This window comes from Pteronotus mesoamericanus, unplaced genomic scaffold (assembly GCF_021234165.1).
Source record: "Pteronotus mesoamericanus isolate MK-2021 breed Mesoamerican mustached bat unplaced genomic scaffold, CSHL_Meso_final contig_657, whole genome shotgun sequence".
NCBI classification, from domain to species: Eukaryota; Metazoa; Chordata; class Mammalia; order Chiroptera; family Mormoopidae; genus Pteronotus; species Pteronotus mesoamericanus.
Window position 1 is genome coordinate 15884902 of NW_026555229.1, and position 21896 is coordinate 15906797.

At 47.1% G+C, this 21896-nt stretch overlaps 1 protein-coding gene across 1 annotated transcript in view; it reads right to left on the bottom strand.

The window, feature by feature from the left end:
• Positions 1-980: 980 nt before the first annotated feature.
• GFRA1 (GDNF family receptor alpha 1) overlaps positions 981-21896 on the bottom strand; it is a 186802-nt gene continuing 165886 nt past the window's right edge. Inside the window, exons 8-9 of the mRNA XM_054581229.1 lie at positions 2252-2305; positions 981-1156 (exon numbers count right to left, since the gene is read on the bottom strand). Coding sequence (XP_054437204.1) covers positions 1001-1156; positions 2252-2305 — 210 coding nt within the window. The 3' untranslated portion in view covers positions 981-1000. The remainder of the gene's footprint in view (positions 1157-2251; positions 2306-21896) is intronic.

Consider the following 21896-nt stretch of genomic DNA (forward strand, 5'->3'; position numbering starts at 1 on the left):
TCAAGCACAAGGCTCCTCAGAGTCTGCTTCTGAAGGGCTGTAGTCAGGAAGTTAGTTTCGGAGCTAACACCACTTATGAGAGGAAAACAAGCTCCGTGTATCTTGTATTAAACCATCAGTAAAAAAAATGGAGACAATATCATTACCTTCAAAATATAGAAAGCCAATAGATGAAATCATTTAGTAGTAAATTTTTTTTCTACATAGAACCTCATACGTGTAAAGAGTATTATTAGAGCAACGACGCTTCAGCTGTATTTGACTCATTAGTTTAAGGGCTTCTCGTTTGGATAAGGCTCAGGAGTGTTGCTCGATGACCGAAGCTCTGGAGTTTCACTCCCACGCTTGCTCCCTGTTTTCACTACAAGACAGACACTACATTTGGATGTGACAGGTGCTTTTTGTTTGGTAAGAGAGTGCAGAACTGTTTACAGAACATAAACGTTAGTGCAGAAAAGGCTCGTACATACAGAAAGGTGAACATTGGTACAAGCTTGTTTGAACAAAGTCTGCCAGGATTCTCTTGATGAGAATCTTTGATTTGCGACCAAAAAGCTTGCTGGGCTGCAGTTATGTCCTCAGAAATCAAAGCCATTACATGAGATATGGAAGATTCTTGGACAATACTAACTCTTTTGCTAGCTAGTAAAGGCCAGAGTTAAACTGTTCAAATCATCATCATCAAAAACATGGCCCCTGTTGGCTTTACAGCCAAATTAACACACTGTGTCCCTTTACAACACAACATACCCCAAAGCCTTTGAGTTTGGAATGTAGCACTGCATTGGGTATCCCATAGAAGCCCTAAGGATCACAAGAAGCTTTCTTTAAAAAAAAAAAAAAAAAAAAAGGAAAAGGAAAAAAGTTTCAGTAGGGTGAAACTGTTGGAGCAAAGTGTCAACTGAGTGCCTAAAACTGGAATTTCAGATATACAAGAGGACAGGAAACAGATAACTTGGTTTTTGTCTTTTTACATGTCCATATTGTGTTTGAAATGCAGCTACAATGTTTCTGCCAAAGACAAAGATAAGAGGGTGGGCAGGGCGGTTACCACCAGCAGGAGCCGTGGGCTCAGACCACAGCTTGGAGGAGCAGCCATTGATTTTGTGGTTATGTGGCTGGAGGCACCAGCAAGCCCATCCTTTTCATAATCACGCTGTAAGAAAGAACGTTTTCATTATCATCCACCGCATGTATTCACTCTATCACAGTGTATGTTAACCACACATCTCTTTCTCCCCCACCCCCACCCCCTAACTAGCTCGATCACTCACCAAAGCTGACCCGGGATTTTACCGATTCACTGACCACAGTTCTGTAGGAAGCGTCATGAATCTGGGTGAAAACTAGATACTTTTGGTAAACTGTCTGCTCGACACTGATTTGCTTGCTCCTCTTACAGATTTTAAAAATTAGGGGGAAAATGTGAACTGCCATCCCCTCCTCCACTCCCCGGATGTCCCAGTAGCTGTGCGACATGGAACCCTTCTTCTGGGGGCCACAGGAATGCTGGCTGTCCCTCCCCATCAAGGAAGAAGAACAGGAAGAGTCAGCTGAGAAGACGTGCTCAGGCCAGGGCTGGGCCAGATAGAGAGGGGTCACAAATTACATCAGAGACCAGCAGAACAGGCAGTGGGAGGCTTACCCCCCATCGGCCATCCAACTCTAGATTTTGTAGGTGGAGGAGCCTACAAACTGCCTGCTTGGCAGTTTGCTCACCAAACCAGAACCCAGGTCTCCAGACTCCCAGCCAGCACAGCTGCCTGCCCTGGAATGCCTTCCTCCGCCCCCACTCCAGCCCACGAAGCTGTATGTCACCACAGTGACCAATGATCATGAGAGAATCATCCGTCTTCTCATCTGTAAATTGGGGAGAGTAACATGGCCTGCCCCAGATATCTCTGGGTTGCTATGGCAACGAAAGGACCTGCTGATAGAGGTCCTCCGGTTAGCGGTGAGAGCAGTTTTCTGTCCCGGATGATACTATGTGACTGACATTGGCACAAGGGTACTCCTGCTGGGTCCAGCTCTGAGTTGAGGAGCCCGGGTCCCACACTAAGTTCTAACTTTGGGCACTGGGACCTGAGGACTATACCTTGCTCCAAGGCCAAAGGAACATGGCGAGTGCCTTACATTGTTTCTGAACACAAAAACTTGTTGTCTTTGGGCCTTTCACATCATACCTTGCCCCAGGGGCCCAGAGACTCTGTCTCTAGAAATGCAGGGAGATCCAGAAAGAAACATAACTTACATCAGAAAGACAGAGGTGTGTACTGCCCGACACGTTGGATTTCAGCTTCTGTGCCTGGGGAAGAGACAAACACATGCACCTATAAAATGACTCCCACACAATATGAAAGAGTAATTACTGATGATCCATTAATCAGCTGTCTAGGGCAGTGCCATTAATAGAAACATGTTGAGCCCCACATATAATTTTAAATTTTCTAGTAGCCACATAATTAAATCTATAACAGGTGAAATTAATTTTAATAAGTTTATTTAATCCAATATTTGCCATCTTAACATGAATCAACATAAACATTATTGAGATACTTGACGTTCTTCTTGTTCCATTCCAAGTCTTCAGAATATGACACAGCACATCTTAATTCAGACCCTCCCCACTGCAAAGGCTCAATAAGTTCCCTGCGACTGGTAGAGGCAGCACAGGATGAGGGTACTAAGGACAAAGCTTTGAAGTCACTTATATTTTGAACTCCTTTGAACGCCTTTCTGAATGTTAATTTCTGGGAAGAGCCTTCAGGGTAAAAATGTTGCAAAAAAAAAAAAATCCCCATTTATTCATAATAAAAAGACAGGTGTTCCTGAAGCTTGTTTGTTCATTTATTTATTCATCGCTCCAGTCAACGCTTACCAAGCTATTTTCCCATGCCGGCCATTCGGGGATATGAACAAAAGGGTTAGTCCCTGGGCTCCTGGGGCCGCCCTCTAGTGAGGGAACCACTCACTGCTTGGGAGCTGAGACACAGAAACTCTTTCAGATGGATCCACTCAAAGCACGGAGAGATCGTGCACGGCACGACAGGTCCCCAATCCAGCATTCTTAAACTCAGCTGCGAGGAGCGGAGCTGTGAGAGCTTCAAGTTCCCTAATTCCTTGCAACTGGAACACGTCTCCCCTGGGCCTGTACCTGAGAACTGAGTTGAGAGAGGGTTTCCATTGCTCAAACGATTGCAATGAAAACTGCTGATCCAATACAGCCCTCTTGTTTTGTAAAGGTAAACGATGAGAGTGCAGAGAAGTTCAGTGACTTACCCAAGGTCACAGAGCAATTTACTTGTGAGTGGGGATACTGGCCAGCTCTCTAACACTCTGGAATGGAAATGTGCTCTTTCCTGCATTACAGCGTTCGTCGCAAGCGATCCTGGTATGCTTGACTCTTCATGCTCTGCCTGGCCCCAAATCCAACACAACCCCTCCCAGGGCCTCTACCCACTCAAATGGGAGCTCAATGGCACCACACGTCAAAAAGCTCATTTGCCAAGAGGATGACCTGGGTGAAGCATCACGCCAGAATCAAGGAGTATCTGGGCAGACAGCTCCATGGGAAAGGCACTGGAAGGCCGCCTGTTGCAACTCATCAAAGACATGCTAGCTGAAATGACAGCATCTTCACCCAAGGGGTAATTTATAGGCCATAACACTGCTTGGGAAAGCATCATAATCTTTACGTATATTTGCATATATGCCAGCTGTGAATATGAAACAGAAACCTTTAAACAGTCATCAGGAAGAAGACACTGTGAAGCATCCCCAGGCTGTTCAAAGGTCACTAAATGTTATGTGTAAGAAGATCAGAGGAGAAATCGGAGGAGGAATTGAACCTTACGCCCAAGCCTACTTTTAATCTATATTAAGAGCAAATCTGGTCCACTGCATTGTTACCTGCAGAGAATAACGTGTAGAACGTCACATGTTTTATTTCTGTTCAAGAAATAAACTGGAATTGTGCCCAGACACGAAAGTGGCCCTAAAACATCACATGCTGTCTTGTCTTTTCTAGGCCATAATCTACAAAAGACATAAACTTCTGCTGAGGGCCTTTGCATAACTTAAGAGATTTTTACTAAAATGTGCAGAGAAGGCAGCTGGACTTCTGGTGTGAGACACATTGTAACTTCAAGCTGTTTGCAGACTTGTGCTCACAGCAGAACCGCCCTCAGTGGCCTCTAAGAGGTCTAAGGGCTGGGTAGGCCTCCTTTGACTTCGTTCCAGAGAATTAGCACGAGCACCCAAGTGTTTTCCTCATTGTATACACAACCTGAGATACTCACTAGCTACGCGTCCTAACTCACTCCAGGCGCCCACTGAAGTGCTGGAATAATGCTCACCACGACTGAATGATTGTGAAGGGGCTTCCACCAATATACTAGAAATGTCTCCTATCTTAATAGATTCTCTTAAGTGATTTATGGATCTGCACAGGTAGATTTCTGGTCCTCATTAGTCACTGAGTGCTCCGCTACGGTGTACAGGATTACACGCATACAACCAGCTAGAGGTGCACGGTCTGACTTCCCAGGCTCTTGCCTCTCTCTGGAGTGGGCTGGGATGACTGTTCAATCACACGGGAAGATGCATTTCGACCAGTTCCAAGTCTGTAAAGCCTCGGGGCTCTGCTTCCCCAAAGTGGGCATTCTGTTGGCCTCTGTGGAAAGGGAATGGTCACCTTCTGGCTGTGTCTTCCTGTAACCCCACTGGCTTCACTATATCTGGGGGCAGCAGCCTTGAGGACCATTTTGCAGCCTTAAGGACCATTCTGGTTGGCATAATTGGATGAAATGCTGAACAAAAGTATTAATGTACAGCCAGGCCCCTACAGATGCTCTGAGAGAATGCCTTCTCTCCCGTTAAATACCTTCTAACCCATGGAAGCAAGGAGCGCTCCAGAGACTTAGTGGTCCACATACACAGGCCTTTAAGTGCTCTGCTTGCATCGTAGATTCACAGAGCTTCCCACAGAGCGATCTGAGTACAAACCTGAACAGAGTGGTCCTGGAGTTCTACCTGACCCTGGCAGGGACCTCAGGAAGTTCTAGGAATCTGATCTACATAGACTAAATGCCACCAAATCCAGGCAGAATGACAGACTGGACGTCCAAGGCCTCTCAGGGTTCCTAAGCTGTGGAGGGAGGGGCAGACCATGGCCTGGGAATTTGGCCAGTGCATATCAGGCTGGTGGCATGTGACCATCAGCCCGGTATGTAGTCTGAACCCCGCCAGGGACCCCTGAGGTCAGAAATCTACCTATGCAGCTCCAGAGCCCACCTACAAAAACCTGGCTTTCAAAGCCCATTGTAGAAACCTGAGCAACCTGTCATTTCGACATTTTAAAGGCTTTTAGCCTGAGCATTTTGAAAACACCATCGAGCTATCACTATCTGCTAGTCAGGTATGATAGATGCTAACATCAAATTACAGGGCGCCCCCACCTTCCACTCTTGCAAAGAGTATTTACATACTTTAAATGCTGTCTCAGTTGATGAACATCGGACGCACACACACACACAACAAGGGTGTTAGACCTTGTAAGAGAGAAAGTAAGCTAGAAACTGGAAGAGCACCTTTCATTGCTGGGGTCTAGACAGGTAAAACCAAAAGCGTAACCGCAGAAGTGTTGGCACAGCACTCCAGGCCCTATCTGCCAGCCGGCAGCCCCGCTCATGAATGACATGCGCAGGACGTCAGCTCGACCTACCCAGACACAAAACTCACAGCATGTGGCTTTAAAATATGATGTCTCTTAAAAAAGGAGAGAGGGGGAAAAAGAAGGGAAGAGGACAAATTCATTTTTCTAAAACTCAATTTGAACCACTGTTACAGCCTGTTGCAAAATGAATTATTTAATCTCTTTTAGGAAAGAGGGTTTACCAACAGCTAAATCCTGGCTATATGGTTACAGGCACTAAGATACCTGACTCGGAGTCGGGGGAGAGATGCCACCACCAAAACCCGGAACCGCAAAGATTGTATCCTGAAAATGGAGAGATGAAAAGGATACTATAAAAGCCCGCCCCCAAAACAGTTGCCTTGTTGTCTTTCTGGAAATCCGGAGAACTTGTTCTTTAGGTGCTTCATAAGCCTGTGCAGCAGTGTTATAAAACTGTCACTGGCAGTAATCCGTAAGTCCAGGCATGTCACATAATAGAATTTCCACGACACAGTAATTGCAGGGCCAGACCTCACCAGTTCCTGGCACTAAAGGGTTAATAAATGCATTAGATGCTGTTAACCTCTGTTACCTGGAGTCAGACTGCCGACTCTCCTGCTTTTTACCTCTGTGATTAGCATTTGGAAAGCCTGCCATGGTGCCAATGGCTTTCCTGTACAGAATGCACCGAAACACACATAATTTATAGCTCCCAGCCGAGCCTGCTCATCAGTCACTGCGCATGCACACACCAGTTCTGCCCACAGTAGGCTCTCCCCAGCTTCGGGGACCAGCGGTCAGGCGTTGTTGGAGCAGGATGCTTACTCTGTTTATGAAACTGGAGAGTTAAAAGTGCGCCCACTCAGAACCTGGCATTTGCGGCCCCAGAACTCCAGCTCTGTAGAGGAGCCAGTGTTTAATCTCGGGGTTTTAGGCAGCTGTCAGCCAGCAGGGTATGGAACATTTCTCTACTCTCCTTTTGCATAAAAAAAAAAAGACAGTTTCTGCTCTACCTCCAGAAAATTAAACCAAAGGAAGTCGCCCAATCCAATAGCAGCAGACTGTCCAGGCTGCAGCCAAATGGTCATAATTAATGATGCTTCTGGTTCTTTTCTCCCTTGCTTTACTGATTAGAGAGATTTGCTATATTAGGAACCTGTTTGCTTAATGACAGAATACAAGCAATAAACAGAGAAATACACAGACTGTAAAATGCAATCAACTTTGCTCTCCAGCACTCACTAAGTACCTAGCTGCATCTATCACACTTGTCAATAGCAGTTTATTAGCATATGAGTCTCTTCTGCAGCATAAATTGGACCTTTGCTAGGGAAAATCATTGCATGAGTTCTTCCCGAAATAGTCCAGAACTCACAGCCATTTCTCAATTTAAATCTACACACCTTACATTTTCTTGTAAGACATAGGAAAAAGGATGTGCCCTTAATTCTGAAGGAGAACTGAGCAGACTAACCTGCTTCAGAGCCTGCATTTTTCACATTGCATTTTAATAAAATCGACTCACCTGATTACGCATTATATACCTGATATGCAGATATATACACCTGATTTTATGGGTCGTACTTGCTATATAACACTTCTATTGTGCATTTGATATGCACTTGCCTGATAATTTTACACAATAAAAAAAAAGAAGAAAAGCTGCCTACTGCTGCATCCAAGCTAAGTAATGGCGGATTGCCCTGTGCTCCGTAGTCTCACAGTCTCTTCCGCTTTTCGGGTTTTGCTCGTTGGATTTAGGAGAGCCACAGGAGCTTTTACTGTTGGTCTGGTCACACGCAGTTGGCCAGCCTTTCTAAAATCCCTTCCACTGTCCATGCTGAAACTCACCTTCCTGGTGATTTGCTTTTCCTACAAACTTGGTAACAACCACTTGCAACCACTGGTCTGAAAAACGCTCAGTAAAGCCAGCTATGTAAATCAAGCAGACACATTACTAAGGCCTTCCTCTGAGCCCCTGAGCGTGGGGTTTTGTCTCTCACAGCCTGTGCATGGCAGGGAAGGGATCCATTTTTTCTCAGCTGACTTATGTCAGCCCCATGGACCCTGGCACAGGTCTGGAAGGGCTGAGGGGCTATGAGGAAGAGACAGGTAGGAGGGGACAAATGTCCTTCTGACAAGGGCGTGCTGATAATCCTTGGGCAGCTTCTCTACCCTGTCTCTTCTAGCCACTCCTTCCAAGACACTGTGTCTACATATAGCCTGAACCTCAGCCAAAAGGCTTTCATTACATTAAGCTCTAAGAAGGCCTTATAAAGATATTTCACTCAGCAGAGGTTTAGGAAGCCCACCGGGTGCCAAGATTTGTTAGTCTGGCAGGCTCTGGGCAGGTTGGACTTGATCATAAGAAGGGGGTGAGGAAAGGTCTGGAGGCTTGAAGTCGAGCTTCCTTATCAGGAAAAAGCACAGGCTCAGACCCTGGTTGGGCTGCCAGATTGTGTGGGGAAGGGTGAGGCGGGGGGTAGGGGGAGGTGGCCCTGAAGGCGATGTGCATACGTGTCCCAGAATCTGCAAGTTCTTGGATTCCTGGCACCTGTGGGATGCTCCAAGTTTAACTGTTCAATTTGGGTTGAGCCTAAAGTAGAAACCCCTCTGCCTAACAGGGCTGGGGCCTGGGGCCATAGGTCATCAGGTAACTGAGAAGTTAAAGGGCAAAATCATTATGTCACTTAGAAATTATACATTTGTACCAAACTTTAAAATTTCACAGTTTTTTTCTTTTTAACTTTTAACATGCATTCTATCCTCTTAACAAATGTTTAAGTGGACAACGCAGTATTGTTTGTATAGGCACAAGGCTGTACGGCGGATCTCTAGAACTTACCTGTCTTGCATTACTGGAACCGTGTACCTGTTGAAGAACAGCTCCTAATCTCCCCCTTCCCCCCGCCACTAGCAACCAAAATTCTAGTCTTTGCTTCCACGAGTTTAACTATTTTAGGTACATCATATGAGTGGAGTCGTGTAGTGTTTATCCTTCTGTGACTGGCTTATTTCACTTAACATAATGGCCTTCAGATTCATTCACGTCACATATTGCTGGATTTCCTCCTTTTTTAAAGCTAAGTAATATTTCATTTTATAAATTGTATCAAAAATTTTAATTTAAAATCTGCATGTCTATGATTTATTGATTTTTGGACACATGAGCAAGGCTACCCTCCTTAAAAAGTTTTTCGGAGAACGGGTTTGCTGAGAGGGGTCCCCTGGCTTACGTTCTGCATAGGTTGTGCCTGTCATTCATGGCCTACAATTTCCAGGCTTAGTTTCTTTAAATCGGGAGTGACACTTGTTTGGTAACTGCAGAGGAATCTCAGCACAGGCTCTCTACATTTGTATAATTTCTCTCAGTCTTTTACACCTGTGTTGCTCACACCTAATCCAAAGGCCGGCCTGCCGGCCTGCCTGCCGGCCTGCCTGCCTGCCTGCCTGCCTGCCTGCCTGCCTTCCCTCCCTACTCCCCTCCTGCCCTTCCTTCCTTTAAGGAATTAGCCTTTCCCAATGCATTCAACTGAGTTTTCATTGAAACAACCATGTTTCCTTTTGTGCTCTAATGTCAATCATCCATTTAACATTAAATTCAACGATGTAAGCAAAATCCCAAAAACGACAGCACAAAAAGGTCTGCAAGCAAATAAATGTCCCTGGTTCTTCCAAGCCTGCTTCTCAAGTGGACAGAGCAAGGGGCAAAGGTGAGTGGAGGAGAGAGGCCGGTCACTCGGGGCATTCAGTCTGCCCTGGGCATTTCAGGTGTACAGGGGAATGGAGAGGTCAGCCAGTTAAGATTCTCTGAGTGGAAGTCCTTTAAAATCCAAGTTGCTGTTGATGATCACTTAGCCTCTCTGTGGTCCCCGTGCTTGTCATTTGTGGGTTCGGGGCTGGGGGCAAGGAAGGCTCAAGCTATTTTGGCTTGTGAACATATTAAATACAATAGGCTCATGATCTTGCGTTTCCTTAGATTTAAAAATGAAGGCAGTGAAAGAAATAGTGTCCTGTAAGATAGATCAACAGCCCTCCATTAGCTAAGCAGCCCCTGGGGCTTGCCTGTCAGTCTCTGGCACAACATACAAAGGATGCTGCAGCCCCACACTTGCAATTTAATGCTAATGGCAGGATGGCAAGTAGCGCTGTGCGCAGACCCCGTCCACAGCAGGGAGCTTGACATTGCGCTGGAGCCAGCCTTTCTTCTTTCCATAACTTCAAGGGATCATCTTACGTCCATTTTGCTTTTCTCCAAGTTGCGGCAAACTCATCTTGCGAACGGCATCAGAAATCTGTGTGTTTTCAGTTCATGGTTAACTTGCAATCAGTAAAATATTCCGCTAAGAAGCAATTAGGAGATGTATTTTAGAAAAGTAGGCCTAATTAACAATGAGATTATGCCAAACAAGGCGTGAAAGACGTTTTGGTTTGGGGTGGGGCAAGTGTTTTGTAGAGCAGACAGCAGCCATAGTGGCATAAGGGCAACGAGGGGGATGGACCCTGAAACGAAACATTCATTTTTGCAAAACGTGCAAGACGGAAATGCAAATGTGCAAGAGCAACAGAAAGGATTCATTGTGGTCCCTGATGAGAAGGGCACGAGGCCTATCTCCTCCAACGCGCATCCTCATCACCATCAGATAATATTTATTAAGCCTCTCACTCTCCTAGGCATTTCTGTGCAGCTGGGCGCAGGCCCGTAATGGCTCTGTGACTTATGGTGGTAAGTGGGGTTTGAGAGGAAACACCGCAGTCTGGACAAATAACAGACCCAGGGCTTTTGTTCGCTCTGGTTCCCAAGATGGAGCCCTGTGGGTGCTGCAGGAAACAAGGTGATGGCAAAAATTTTAAAACTTAAAAAAAAAAATGTGCTTTTCTAGAAAACAGAGGAAAACCAAGCAGGCTCACAGGGACGATGGCTGTGATGACTGTTATTAATAGCCTCCATGGAGCGAGATCCCCACTGCATGTCACTGAGTGCTCCCACGACTGAAAGGGCGTTCTGAGGGGGGCACTCCCCTTTCACACAGACCCGGGGCTCTGTACTTGGGCTGGGACTTGCCTAGGTTTCCCCAGCTTAGAGTGACCGCGCTGAGATTTAAGCTCTTTGGCTCCAACACCCACGCATACGTTGACTCCGTGTGGGACAGGGCCCGCATTATCCCCCGCCATCTTTACATCAACCCTTGGAACTAGTTCTCATTATCCTAGTGCTGATTGGGGGCATGGGCTTCCGAGGGGGCAGGAACAAGAGCAAGGTCACACAGCGCCCTGAACAGCGCTGGCTCGGGCAGCCTGGACTCAACCAAGGGGCTGTCAAGGCGTACCTGGCACTGGCGGGTCCTCCCAAGTCTCACCCCAGAAACCAGAGACACTTGTGCAAATGTGATTTCTGCCGGAAGTCAGAGGTCACGCCGATCCAGGCGGGTTTTGTTTCCAGAGAGCCCAGAGGTGAACATCTCTCATGTCTCACCCGAGGAGCTTGCAGCAGAGGGGCAGGCAGGAGACAGCTATTCAGGGGAAACCGCCCGCCATGTCCCCTCCCTCCTGTCCCTCATCCCAAGCTTCCTCTCTAGACAGCCTCATCCATGACGTGACTTGTCTGGGGCCTCAGATAGGAGGGGAGGGAAGCCTCGCGTTGAACATCACCCCTCAGAGAACCAGAGCCATTTTCCTTCCACCGTGCGCTCCATGGCTCAAGCACACACACAGCTAATTATTCAGGGAGACACGGTTGGTTACAAGTCCTAAGGATAAGAGGTCAGTGGGGATACAAGAAATTGGATTTATTTATGGTACGTGATCTAAGTGTGCTCAGAGGTATTCTTGTAGGTTACTCAGAACAAGAGACCATATTTATAGCTAAGATGGTACAGACGCCTTATTCCTTTTTATTAAGCATGTTTATTACCCAGAAATTGGGTTAAACGATTGTCTGACTGCTGAATCACTGTCCCTCTGATGGGCCAGCATTACTGCCCAGTGGACCACAAGGCAGGTGGCCTAATAGCCCTTCCCAGAGTGCACAGAGGGGGCCTAGTCATCCCATCCCCATCCTTAAGCTGTTATTCTCATTGTTTGAGAAGTAGTTTAAAAAAAGATGTTTAGGAAAAGACATCACAAATGGGCGGTCATAAAAAATTAGTTCAACCTAAGGCCCACTTCTGCAGGGTACACACCCTATAAGATGCCCAAGTTCATTTCCCTGATGAACTTTGGGCTAATGGTCATCAAATGCCCCCTTAGCACAGGCTTCTTCTGTATCGTGGTCAGTGCCAACCAACCAGGAAGATAAAAATAATAATAAAATAATTACTGTGCTGGAGGCTCTGTTACTGTGCTTAAGAATTTTAATTTGTTTAATTATCACAACCTCCTAGGTGGTAGTGCTCATTATTCCCGTATTACAGATGATGAATCCAAGATTAAGGAGATTAAACTATGTGCCATTGGAGCCCACAGGAAGGTATGAGTTTATTGTAGCGAAAAGCCTGATCCTTCAATATTTTCTATTCTTAAGCAAAATAGTGTCTTTTTCTTGGTTAAAAAAAAAAAAAAAAAAAAGGCCGCTTTGGGAGCTCACCAGGCCATGCTGCTGGCCCGCTGTCCGCACGTTCCTGTGAAGCCTGGGCCCAGTCCGTGCCTGGTCACCTCGTCTCACAGGGAGCTTGGTTAGGGAGCGAAGTGAACGATGGCGGCTGCCCCACTGTCCACAGGGCCTCGGAATCACTAGATGCCACCCCTCGTGCTGGTATGACGTGGGAGTTGTCATGTGCTGGGGCAGGTAACAGGCGGGCACAACAGTGGACACCTGGAGTCAACGCCTGTCCCTGGCCAGCCAGAGCGGATTCCAGCTGTGACATCGTTACTGGGATGCCCATGACCCAATGCCCTTGGGACAGACGGCCTCGAGTTGTTCCAGCCAACACCAAATTTCACCTAGAAATTCTCTAGAACTGACAAAGAGTGAGGCGACTAGAGAACTGAGTGGGAGACAGAAGAAAAGGGACCCCTGCCATTTCAGGATGAGGCAGGAGACGGGGGGTAGCTGCTGTGGGTGACCTCTGTCTGACTCACTTGCCAGGTGGGGAGCTCCGAGGCGGCCTCCCTGCCATTCACATACCGGGTACCACTGTGTACGACAGAGAGGAAGGGGGCTGTGAAGCCCATGGCCCTGGGAAGCATCCCAGAGAGGAAGCAGCCCAGCCACCCAGGACTTCTCCGACTTGTTGCCATTTCTGTGTAACAAAGCTGGGCCCAAGCTGGTCTGCCCTAGAATCACACTGCACCCGAGGGTCCTGGGAATGTGTTGCCAAGGTTGCCCTGAGTGCTCCCTGGTCTGCGTGCCCGGTCCAGGGCCTCCTCTTTTATTGCCGTCAGTTGTCTGACAACCTTCCCCCTGGAAAATCCCAGAAATGTAATAACATGAGCTGTAAGCCCAATGACAACATGGGACAATGCCTCCTTCCCGACGCTCTATGCTAACCCTTCTGTTACTCCTAATGGTAGTATACAATGATGTTAGAATTGAGGGATCTGCTTTGCGACTCTGTTCCCAGTATAGTGAACTATGGGTTATCTGGGGCATTAGTAAGATTTTCTCAGAGTCAGGGGCTGGGGCTGCCACAGAAGGACGAAGGGGTTGTCCGTGAAATGAAGAACCTTGTCAAGAGACAGCCAGCGTATACCCTGTTCCTGCTGACGCTCTGCTGGCCTCGCTGGTGTTCACCTTGTGCCTGGCAAACAGGCTTATTCTAGTGATAGAGCTTAGGGATAAAAGAGAACAAAAGGAGCGAAAATTTTTAACCTAGAGATACTGCACTCTGGGTGCTTAATTGGGAGGGCATTGTGGCTGGGAAAAATAGATGCCACGCTCTCCTTTTGTTGAAAAGGTGGCATCTGGGTTCATTAAAGGTGTGCACTAGATTTTGATAAAGGCTATTTTTCGAAGTCATTAAATTGGTTTTTAGGAACTTCACTCTTCTTCATTTGAACAATTATTAAACTATAAAATAGAATGGCACAATTGCTAAAACCGTAATCTGAAATTTTACAGCCAGCTATAAAATGCTATATTATTAAACTATACTAAAGATGCTCAAGCCCATTACAACTTTATAAATGAATTATAAAACCCTTTAGAGCTGATAAAATAATCTTAAATGACTATTGTGTATTCTAACAATACGTTGAACTGAAGTTTGCTGCAATGCAAATATGCCAATCACAAAGAAATCATTACTTGAATTAAGTCTGCAGAAGCCTGAAATCTGATAGCATCTGCTTCAGCAAGGCAGAGGACACCTGATGTCTGCATGCTGGGCAGGAGAGCTCGTGTCCCTCGCCCAGGCAGGTACCTGTCCCCACCGTCCTTCAACCACAGGATGAGCCAAGAGTCAGTTTCTCTTGTGGGGTTCAAGGGCTACACAAATGACCCTGAGCAGGACCCTGTGCATTAGGAAAGGCTTGTTGTGCTAATAGCCTTTTCCCCCTTAATATTGCCCCATAAAGTAAGATTTTGCAAATGACAAAGCTTTAGTTACTGAGGACCCGCCTCTTGGTTATAGGCCGAATTATGTCCCTCCAAAATTTGTAAGCTGAAGTCCTAACCCTCAGTACTTCAGAATGTGACCATATTTGGAGACAGCGTCTTTGAAGAGGTAGTTAAAATGAGGCCATGTGAACGGGCCTTAATCAAGTCAGACTGGTGTCCTCATAAGCAGCGACACTGTAGACAGAGGCACCGACCGGGGAGTCTCACACATAGAGGGATGGCCATGTGAGGGGACACAGAGAGGAGAGGTGACCATGTGCACGCCAAGGAGGGGGACCTCAGAAGAAACCAACCCTACCGACACTTTGATCTTGGGACTTCTAGTCCCCAAGGTGAGAGAGAAATTTCCATTGGTTAAGCCACCCAGTCCACCATACTTTGGGCAACCCTGGCAAATGAACACAATGTATGACACCGTGCTCCGTGATACGCATGCCTGCCAGGAAGCCTGGTCCTTCAGATAAAAATTCCTATTTTTTTTTCGTACAGGTTATACTCTGCAAGCTTCCATTTCCAATAGGGTTTGAATATAAATTGAAAACGCATTTCGGCACGCTGGATTGTACGGCGGCCTTAAAGGAGTCATACTCAATTTGGAGCAGCCTTAACTGAGTAATGCTCAATTCTGAACTCTGAATTCAAGCACTCTCCTGGATGAAGGGCTTTGAAAATGCTCTATAAGCAGTTATTTCAAAAAGTGTTTTTACAACAGCCTCTTTCCTCCCAGGGCTAAGGTGGGTGGATTCTGGGATGCAGCTCCCCTCTGAGCTCATCGCTGGCACCTGCAGCCTGGAAGATTAAGTCCCAGGAGGCCACTGGCAGCCTCTCCATGCTGGGAGTAGCTGGGCCCATCACACAGGGCCCCGAGGCTACTTGGCAGCTGGGTCCAGAGCTCTGCTGTGAGGCTTCCAGGCACAGCCAGGGTGGGGGTGGGGGTGGGGGGCCCTGTGGCTTGGCACTTCTGCCAAGGGAAGATACCCCCCACCCCACAGCTCATTTCTCCCAAAGTGGGGCAATCCACTCACTCTGAGCAGGAGACCATTATGCAAAGGAAGAGCTAGGTGTAGCCAACATTTGTATTTTTTTTCCTTAATGAGACCACAACAACAGTGGGTGCTAGAAAACACTCTGAAATATGTAGAAATGGTGGAAACCTCACAAAGACCATACGCCAAATAGCACAAATACCACGTGGCACCAAGAGCATTTTCTTAAACAAAAGGCTCAGGATGTAGCATCTGCGTTGCCACCGTCATTTAGACTCAGAGCATGTGCCAAGGGCTCTGCGTTGATGTGTCTGGCTCTGGCCATAGGATCGCAGCCAATCCCCACCCCTCCCAAAACGCCCTCCGCAAAGTCCTTATGTGAGAAACCCCACTGTGGTTTGGTATGAACACCATCCATCCACTCCAGTCATTTGGCAAAGTGTCCTTTGAAATGTCACCTGTAGGGTACTTGTCCAGGGTGCTAGGTGGATAAAAACATCACTCAAGAAGGTGACTGTGAGAGGCCCTGAGGGCCGGGGACTGCGGCAGGTGCCTGGAGGATGAGAACAAGGTCCACAGCCTCAGTTAACCGAGCCTACAGTACTACCCTAGGGTGCCTCTCTGAGGGGAGCAGTGACTTAGGAAAACGGATGTGTTCCAAAACGGACATTGCATGGTGACCACAGCCCATTTGCAGTGTTCTGGCCTCCACTGCCTAGGAAAGGTTGAATCCAGTGCACCCGTCTGTTCCTACAAGTTCCATGTTCCTACCCATGTAAGTATGATGAATCCTGACAAGACTCAAATGCCTCCACTTCCTCTGTTAGTAGAAAGGAAAGGGGGTCTTTTAGGTAGACCTTATTCATTTTCTTGGCAGTGGTCCTTAACCAGTGGCAATTTTGCCACCCAGGGGATATTTGGCTATTTCTCAGGAGATATTTTGTTGTCACCATTGGGGAAAGGTGCTACTGGCATTTAAAGGGTACTGCTGAACCCCTACAGGTTCACAACAAATTATCCAGCCCAAAAAAGTCAAGAGGGCCAAGGTGGAGCAAGCCTGTTTGGAGAACTGCTCAACTGACAACCAAGAGGCCATGAACAATCCTTACTGAAGTTTCCAAGATCAGCACAGAAGTGTGCGGCCCACAGCAAGCAATGCCCAGGAAGAAGTGACTTCCTACGGAGAGTCATCCGACTCTAAATTACATTTCAAAACCATCACTCTGGCCCTGCTCAGGTGGCTCAGTTGGTTGTAGCATCATCATGTTCTCCAAAAGGTTGAGGGTTTGATTCTCATTCTGGGCAAATACCTAGGTTGCAGGTTTGATCCCTACTTGGGGCTTGTACAAGAGGCAACCGACAGATGTTTCTCTCTCTCTCTCTCTCTCTCTCTCTCTCTCTCTCTCCCCTGCCACCTCAAATTAATAAAAACATATCCTCTGGTGAGGATTTAAAAAAAAAAACCAAACCATCACCATGACAAGGCCTTGTTGCTCTTTCTTATCCACAACAAGCCCACCCTACAGGGGCAAAGCCCACTGGCTACCGAGTCTAGAAAAGCCACTGGAGAACAGGCCCCATAAAGCAATGCATGACTCAGCCTGGCCCTTTGGAGCACTTTTCTGTTACTGAAAGTGGGACAAACGGGGCCGGGGATACCCAAGTGCCAAAAGTCCCATAAACTTACAAAGAATGAAACCCTACAAAGTAGTACCATCTCTGCGCAAGCTTTACATACAGGATCACACTTCATCTTCGTAAGACCCAGGAGGCTCTAGCACTACCGTCCCCATTTCATAGATGAGGAAACTGAGGAAGAGAGAACAAGTAAGTCGCTCAAGGTTTCATGGCTGAGAAGTGGTGAAGTGAGCATGCTCAAAATTTTAACTCCAGCTTCCCTGCAAGAAGTCTCAGTTTGTCTCTAGAAATAAACTTCGAATTTGACTAGCTTTTGTTCCTGGTTCCTGGGAGATAACCTCTAAATTAGCGGACTGACGTTCTTGAGTGACTGGAGTGTCTTTGTTATTCAGAAGCCCTTTGGAGAACGTCTGAATTTAGCGAGATGACTCAGGATGGGGGCAGTCTCTAGAAAGACCGGCCTGGCTCCAGGAATTGTGGGGCTCAGAGCCACAGGAGGTCCGCCCAGTCTCCTGACCTCCAGGGAGCAAAGAAGGGTAGAAGACTGCATTCCAGTGCTCAAGGGGCCAATCAGTCATGCTTTTATAATGAAACCTCAATTAAAACTCTGGTCACTGACGCTCCCTGGTTGGTGAACACATTAATGTGCTGGGGTGGGGTCGGGGGTGATGTATGCACATTCCGTAGGGAATTCCATTGAAGAAGGTGCAGAGCTCTTCATTAGAGACCCTCCCAAGCACTCAGCCTGTGTCTCTGCATTTGATCTGTATCCTTGATAGTAAAACTGTAATTAAGTACAGCGCCTTCCTGAGGTCTGAGTTATTGAACCTGGGGGGGGTTGTGGGAACCCCTGAATTTGTAGCTGCTTAGTCAGAGTACAGGTGGCCTGAGGACCCCTAAAATGTGACTCACGTCTGAAGCAAGGGCAGCCTTGCTAGGGACCGTGTCCTGAACCTGTGGGCTCTGCAAACCCCGGGGCCTGGAGTCGGAATTGAGTTGTGCTGCGTGACACCAGTTGGTATCAGAATAGGCATCATTACCTTTCTTTATGCTAGTTTATGAACCAGTCTGGCACTTCAATCTGCCAGATGTTCAACAAGATTTTGGAGATTGACTTAATCTGTGTTGAATGAATAATGTTACCCAGAAACAAAAAGGTAAAGTGCTCTGATTCAGGTCGCTCAGTGCAGGCATTTAAAATGCAAGGAGAGGAAAATGCTGCTTCTCCGGTTCCCCTCTCCTGATCAAGCCCCTCTGAATCTCAGGTCTATTGTCCAAAACAATAGGAACAACAGTGCTGACTTCAGGAGGCTACTGTCAGCATTAAGTGTGTGTGTATACATTTATATGTATGTAGTGTATATCTATTACGTAACAGATATGCAGGACATAATACATGTAAAATGTACATATACCTATACATGTATATAATGTGCTCAGATCCGTATTTGACTCATGGGAAGTGCTATTAGGCACCTTTGCTTTATTAATACCAGACCATAAAAAGCAGAAGCAATGCAGGTTATCACAGTAAATAGTTTTGGAGATGGGTCACAATGTTTCCCAAAGTGGGGTCTGGGGACCACTGGTGTGGATGACATTATTTAAGTGTCATACGAACATTTTTATTGTTTTAAATGTAATATTTATGTAGAGAGCCAGCGCACTGACTCACACGTGTCTCGCAAGTGTTATTACCACTATTCCTATTAACAGAGTTAGAGGAGAGACGTTAAGCAAACCGTGGCGCTGCTGGGAGACAGATGTGGGCAAGGCGGCAGAGCCTGGCTCTTTGAGGCTCAGAGGCAGGGCTCGTTCTCAAACATCATCTTCTCTGCATCTAGGAGTTTTCTGCTTACAATTGTGTCACTGCTGCCCAATGTCAGCGCTGATTAGAGGGATGGTGCCACAGCCCCTGGCTGGACCCAGCTGGACCCAGATCTGACTGCTGCCACGGCTCCAAGGGATGACTCCAAGCGGACTGTTAGGAGGTAGCTCCCAGAAGACTCCTTCTGGGCACAGGGAGATGGGTGTGGGGCAGTTCTAACCCCCTACACCTGGCCCTTTGTTTATTGCCTTTTTCTTTCCCTTCCCTCTTAGCATGGGGTCCAAGGACCATCCCACCCTGTCTCCTCCTTCCTTGGTCTACAAAGACTATATCTTAGAACCAGCAGGATATCATTGGTTCAAATTCTTCCTACAAACTCAGAAAGCAAAATCCCAAAGAGCTCCACCTCTTTTCCCTCTGTGACCCCTAGGCCCTTAGAACAGCCCCTCTTTTACAGCCCCAGGGTCCAGAGTTAACAGTCTAATGTATCTCTTATAATCACAACAGGAGTGGCGGCCAGCTGCTTACCGAGCGCGGTGGGTTGGCCAGTCTCGCTGGGCCCCTTGCGCACAGACACTAGTTCTTTCGTCCTCACAAGAAACCCAAGCAGTGGGTTTTACAGCAGACACCCAGGGAGGGTCAGGGACCTGCCGCAGGTCACACAGCTACAGAAAGTGAGATGGGCTTTTCAATCAGGTCCAACAAGCTCCCAAGCTCATGCCACCCCCCTCAGAGCAATGCCTAGGCTGTCAGCCACAGGTGACAAAGAAAGCTCTACGGAGGTGCCCACAGGGTAGGTCGGCCTGCTGGAAAGGGTGGCGTGAGCACACAGGGTGAGCGTCTCCACGCCAGGGGCCAGGTTTGGAAATAAGCCCTTTCCCCACCCCTTCCAGCTTCCTGCCCACCCACCAGTCACCCTGTGCAAAATCACCACCCGCTCTCCAGTGGGAGATTAACGGGACACCAAAGCACCCTATTGCTCTGCTAGCATAAATTGCAAGAAAAACATTTAGAATATTGATTAAGTGCTTCGTGCTAGAAGATTTAAATTTACCTCCTGTATTTCCAGGATTAGCTGACATAATGGGGTCAGTCTGCTGGCACAAATGATTTACAGAACACCCATTGGCAACCTTCCTTTTAAAACTCAACACTTAAAAATTTTCACTAGGTCACAGCCGGTAGAGTCCTCGGTATTTAGCAGGTTTGGACAATCGCCCTCCTGCCACACCCAGCCTTGTGGGGTTCGGCCCTGAGAAGACCTCTGAAATCATGTCATGTCTGGTCTGTCCCTATCCGGCACACATGGGCTTTGTTTAGCTTTGTTTAGGCCTGGGGAGGGGAGGGACGCTGTTGTCCCAGAATGCGAAGTCTTATTTCAGATGGAGATTATTTTCAATAGTCTAATGCAGTATTCTAATATTCAATGTTCAAATTCAATACTCAAATACTCTCTGTAGGAGTTAAACAGGTTATAAGCAGGTGTTAAAGACGGGCATATCCCACCTGCCCTCCTTTCCACACCTCCTACCAACCTGTAAACAATGTACTGCAGCCTCCAAGTGCCCAGCTCATTTCTTTAAGTGCCGAACTGTTCTCTGGGAAGAGAAAGGACCAGAGTGAAGCTTTCCTGGGAGGCTCGAGGGGTGTAAATGTAACTGAAATTCAGTAGATGTTGTAGGTTGTCCTCTGCTGCAAGATGCCCACCGCCGCGGCCCAGAGAGGGCCATCACTGTCCCAGCTGTGGGACTCTTGACCACCAAAGTAGACGATGTGATCACCGAGGGCAGAAGGGGACAGCTGGCCTCCGTGTTGCCGATTCAAGCAGTAAGCATTCTCGCAAAGGCTATCCACTGGGACCCCGCTCACATCGTTTATGACTGAGAAAGCTGCCTTACGAGTCCCGTTAGGATGGGGAGTGGTACTGAACTTGAGATATACAACTGCTGGCCTCCATGCCTCACCCACAGACATATTTTATTTGGTTCCCCAAACAAAGAGGCAAATAAAACAACTGACTTTCAATATGGCCTGCCCTGTTCACCAGAGTTCCCACACACTGCGCATAACTATCCCAAATCCATCCTGCTAGTCTTGGCTCTGAGTGCGGGCCCGATCTGTTAACTTTCTGTCAATCTCCCATCACACGACTTCTGAGGAAAGCAGCAGAGGCTGTTCAGCTTCTTAGGGGTCCTCGGCCTCAGTCCCAAGCCTATATTTTTCAGTCTCTATAACTCTATTTGACCATGGAAATTGGGGGCCCACAAACGCCACTTGGAGAGGTCTTTACCTCATGCCACCAGAGTTAGACCGTCCACAGAGATGCCAAATAGAGATTTTGCCAATACTTACACTTCCCAAGGATATTAACTTTAAATAAGTGACAGGTACAATCCTTTGGCTTTATGTATCCTGAGCTTTTTCCAGCTACCAGGCCACTCCAGTGCTCAGAAGATGAAATAATTAGTAGACTTTTAAAATATTTCTTTGTTTCTCATGCGACCATTGTTGACCAAGTCAAAGGGATGTGCCAACAATAGCATCATCTGTGTCATGCTTGTTACTAATATGATTACCAATTAATCCCGACATGGGAACTTGGCGGGTTACCCAAAACCTGGTATTTTAGTACCTCAGGGAGCCGGCACTTGGACATTTCCATGACATTTTATACTAATCAATCAACTTTCCTTTTTTAGAGCTGAACCTTTCATAGAAACTGCAGATGAGTCTTACATGCACCGCACCCGAGGCCACCATTTCCCCAAACAGAACCGTGTTTGGTTTGTTGATAATTACACTTTGAAGCTGACTTTTGAAAATGTTTATTCTTATTTCTTCCCTTCCAAGGGGGAAATCTATCTCAAATGTTAAGACAGAAACTCAAGTCCCCAAGAGTATTCTCCTATTATTGTATATTTTAAAATATTACAGGAAGGTGTTTCTCAAGGGAAGTGAACTTTATCGCTGCCAAAGACAGTTGATTTTCTCCCAATCTGTTACCAATGGGTCCCAAGCTGGTTTAAGTCGGTTCTATTCTGAGTAACGACACATGCGACCAGGACAAACGCCATTCTAAGATTTTTCTAGGACCCACTGGCAAAGAGTAATTTATCTGGAGACAGCCAGGCAGGTGAAGGAAGGACAGGTCGGGTGAATGGGAGTCTCCGGGGGGCACTGTGCCAAAGCAGGCATCTGGACTCGGTGCCAGGG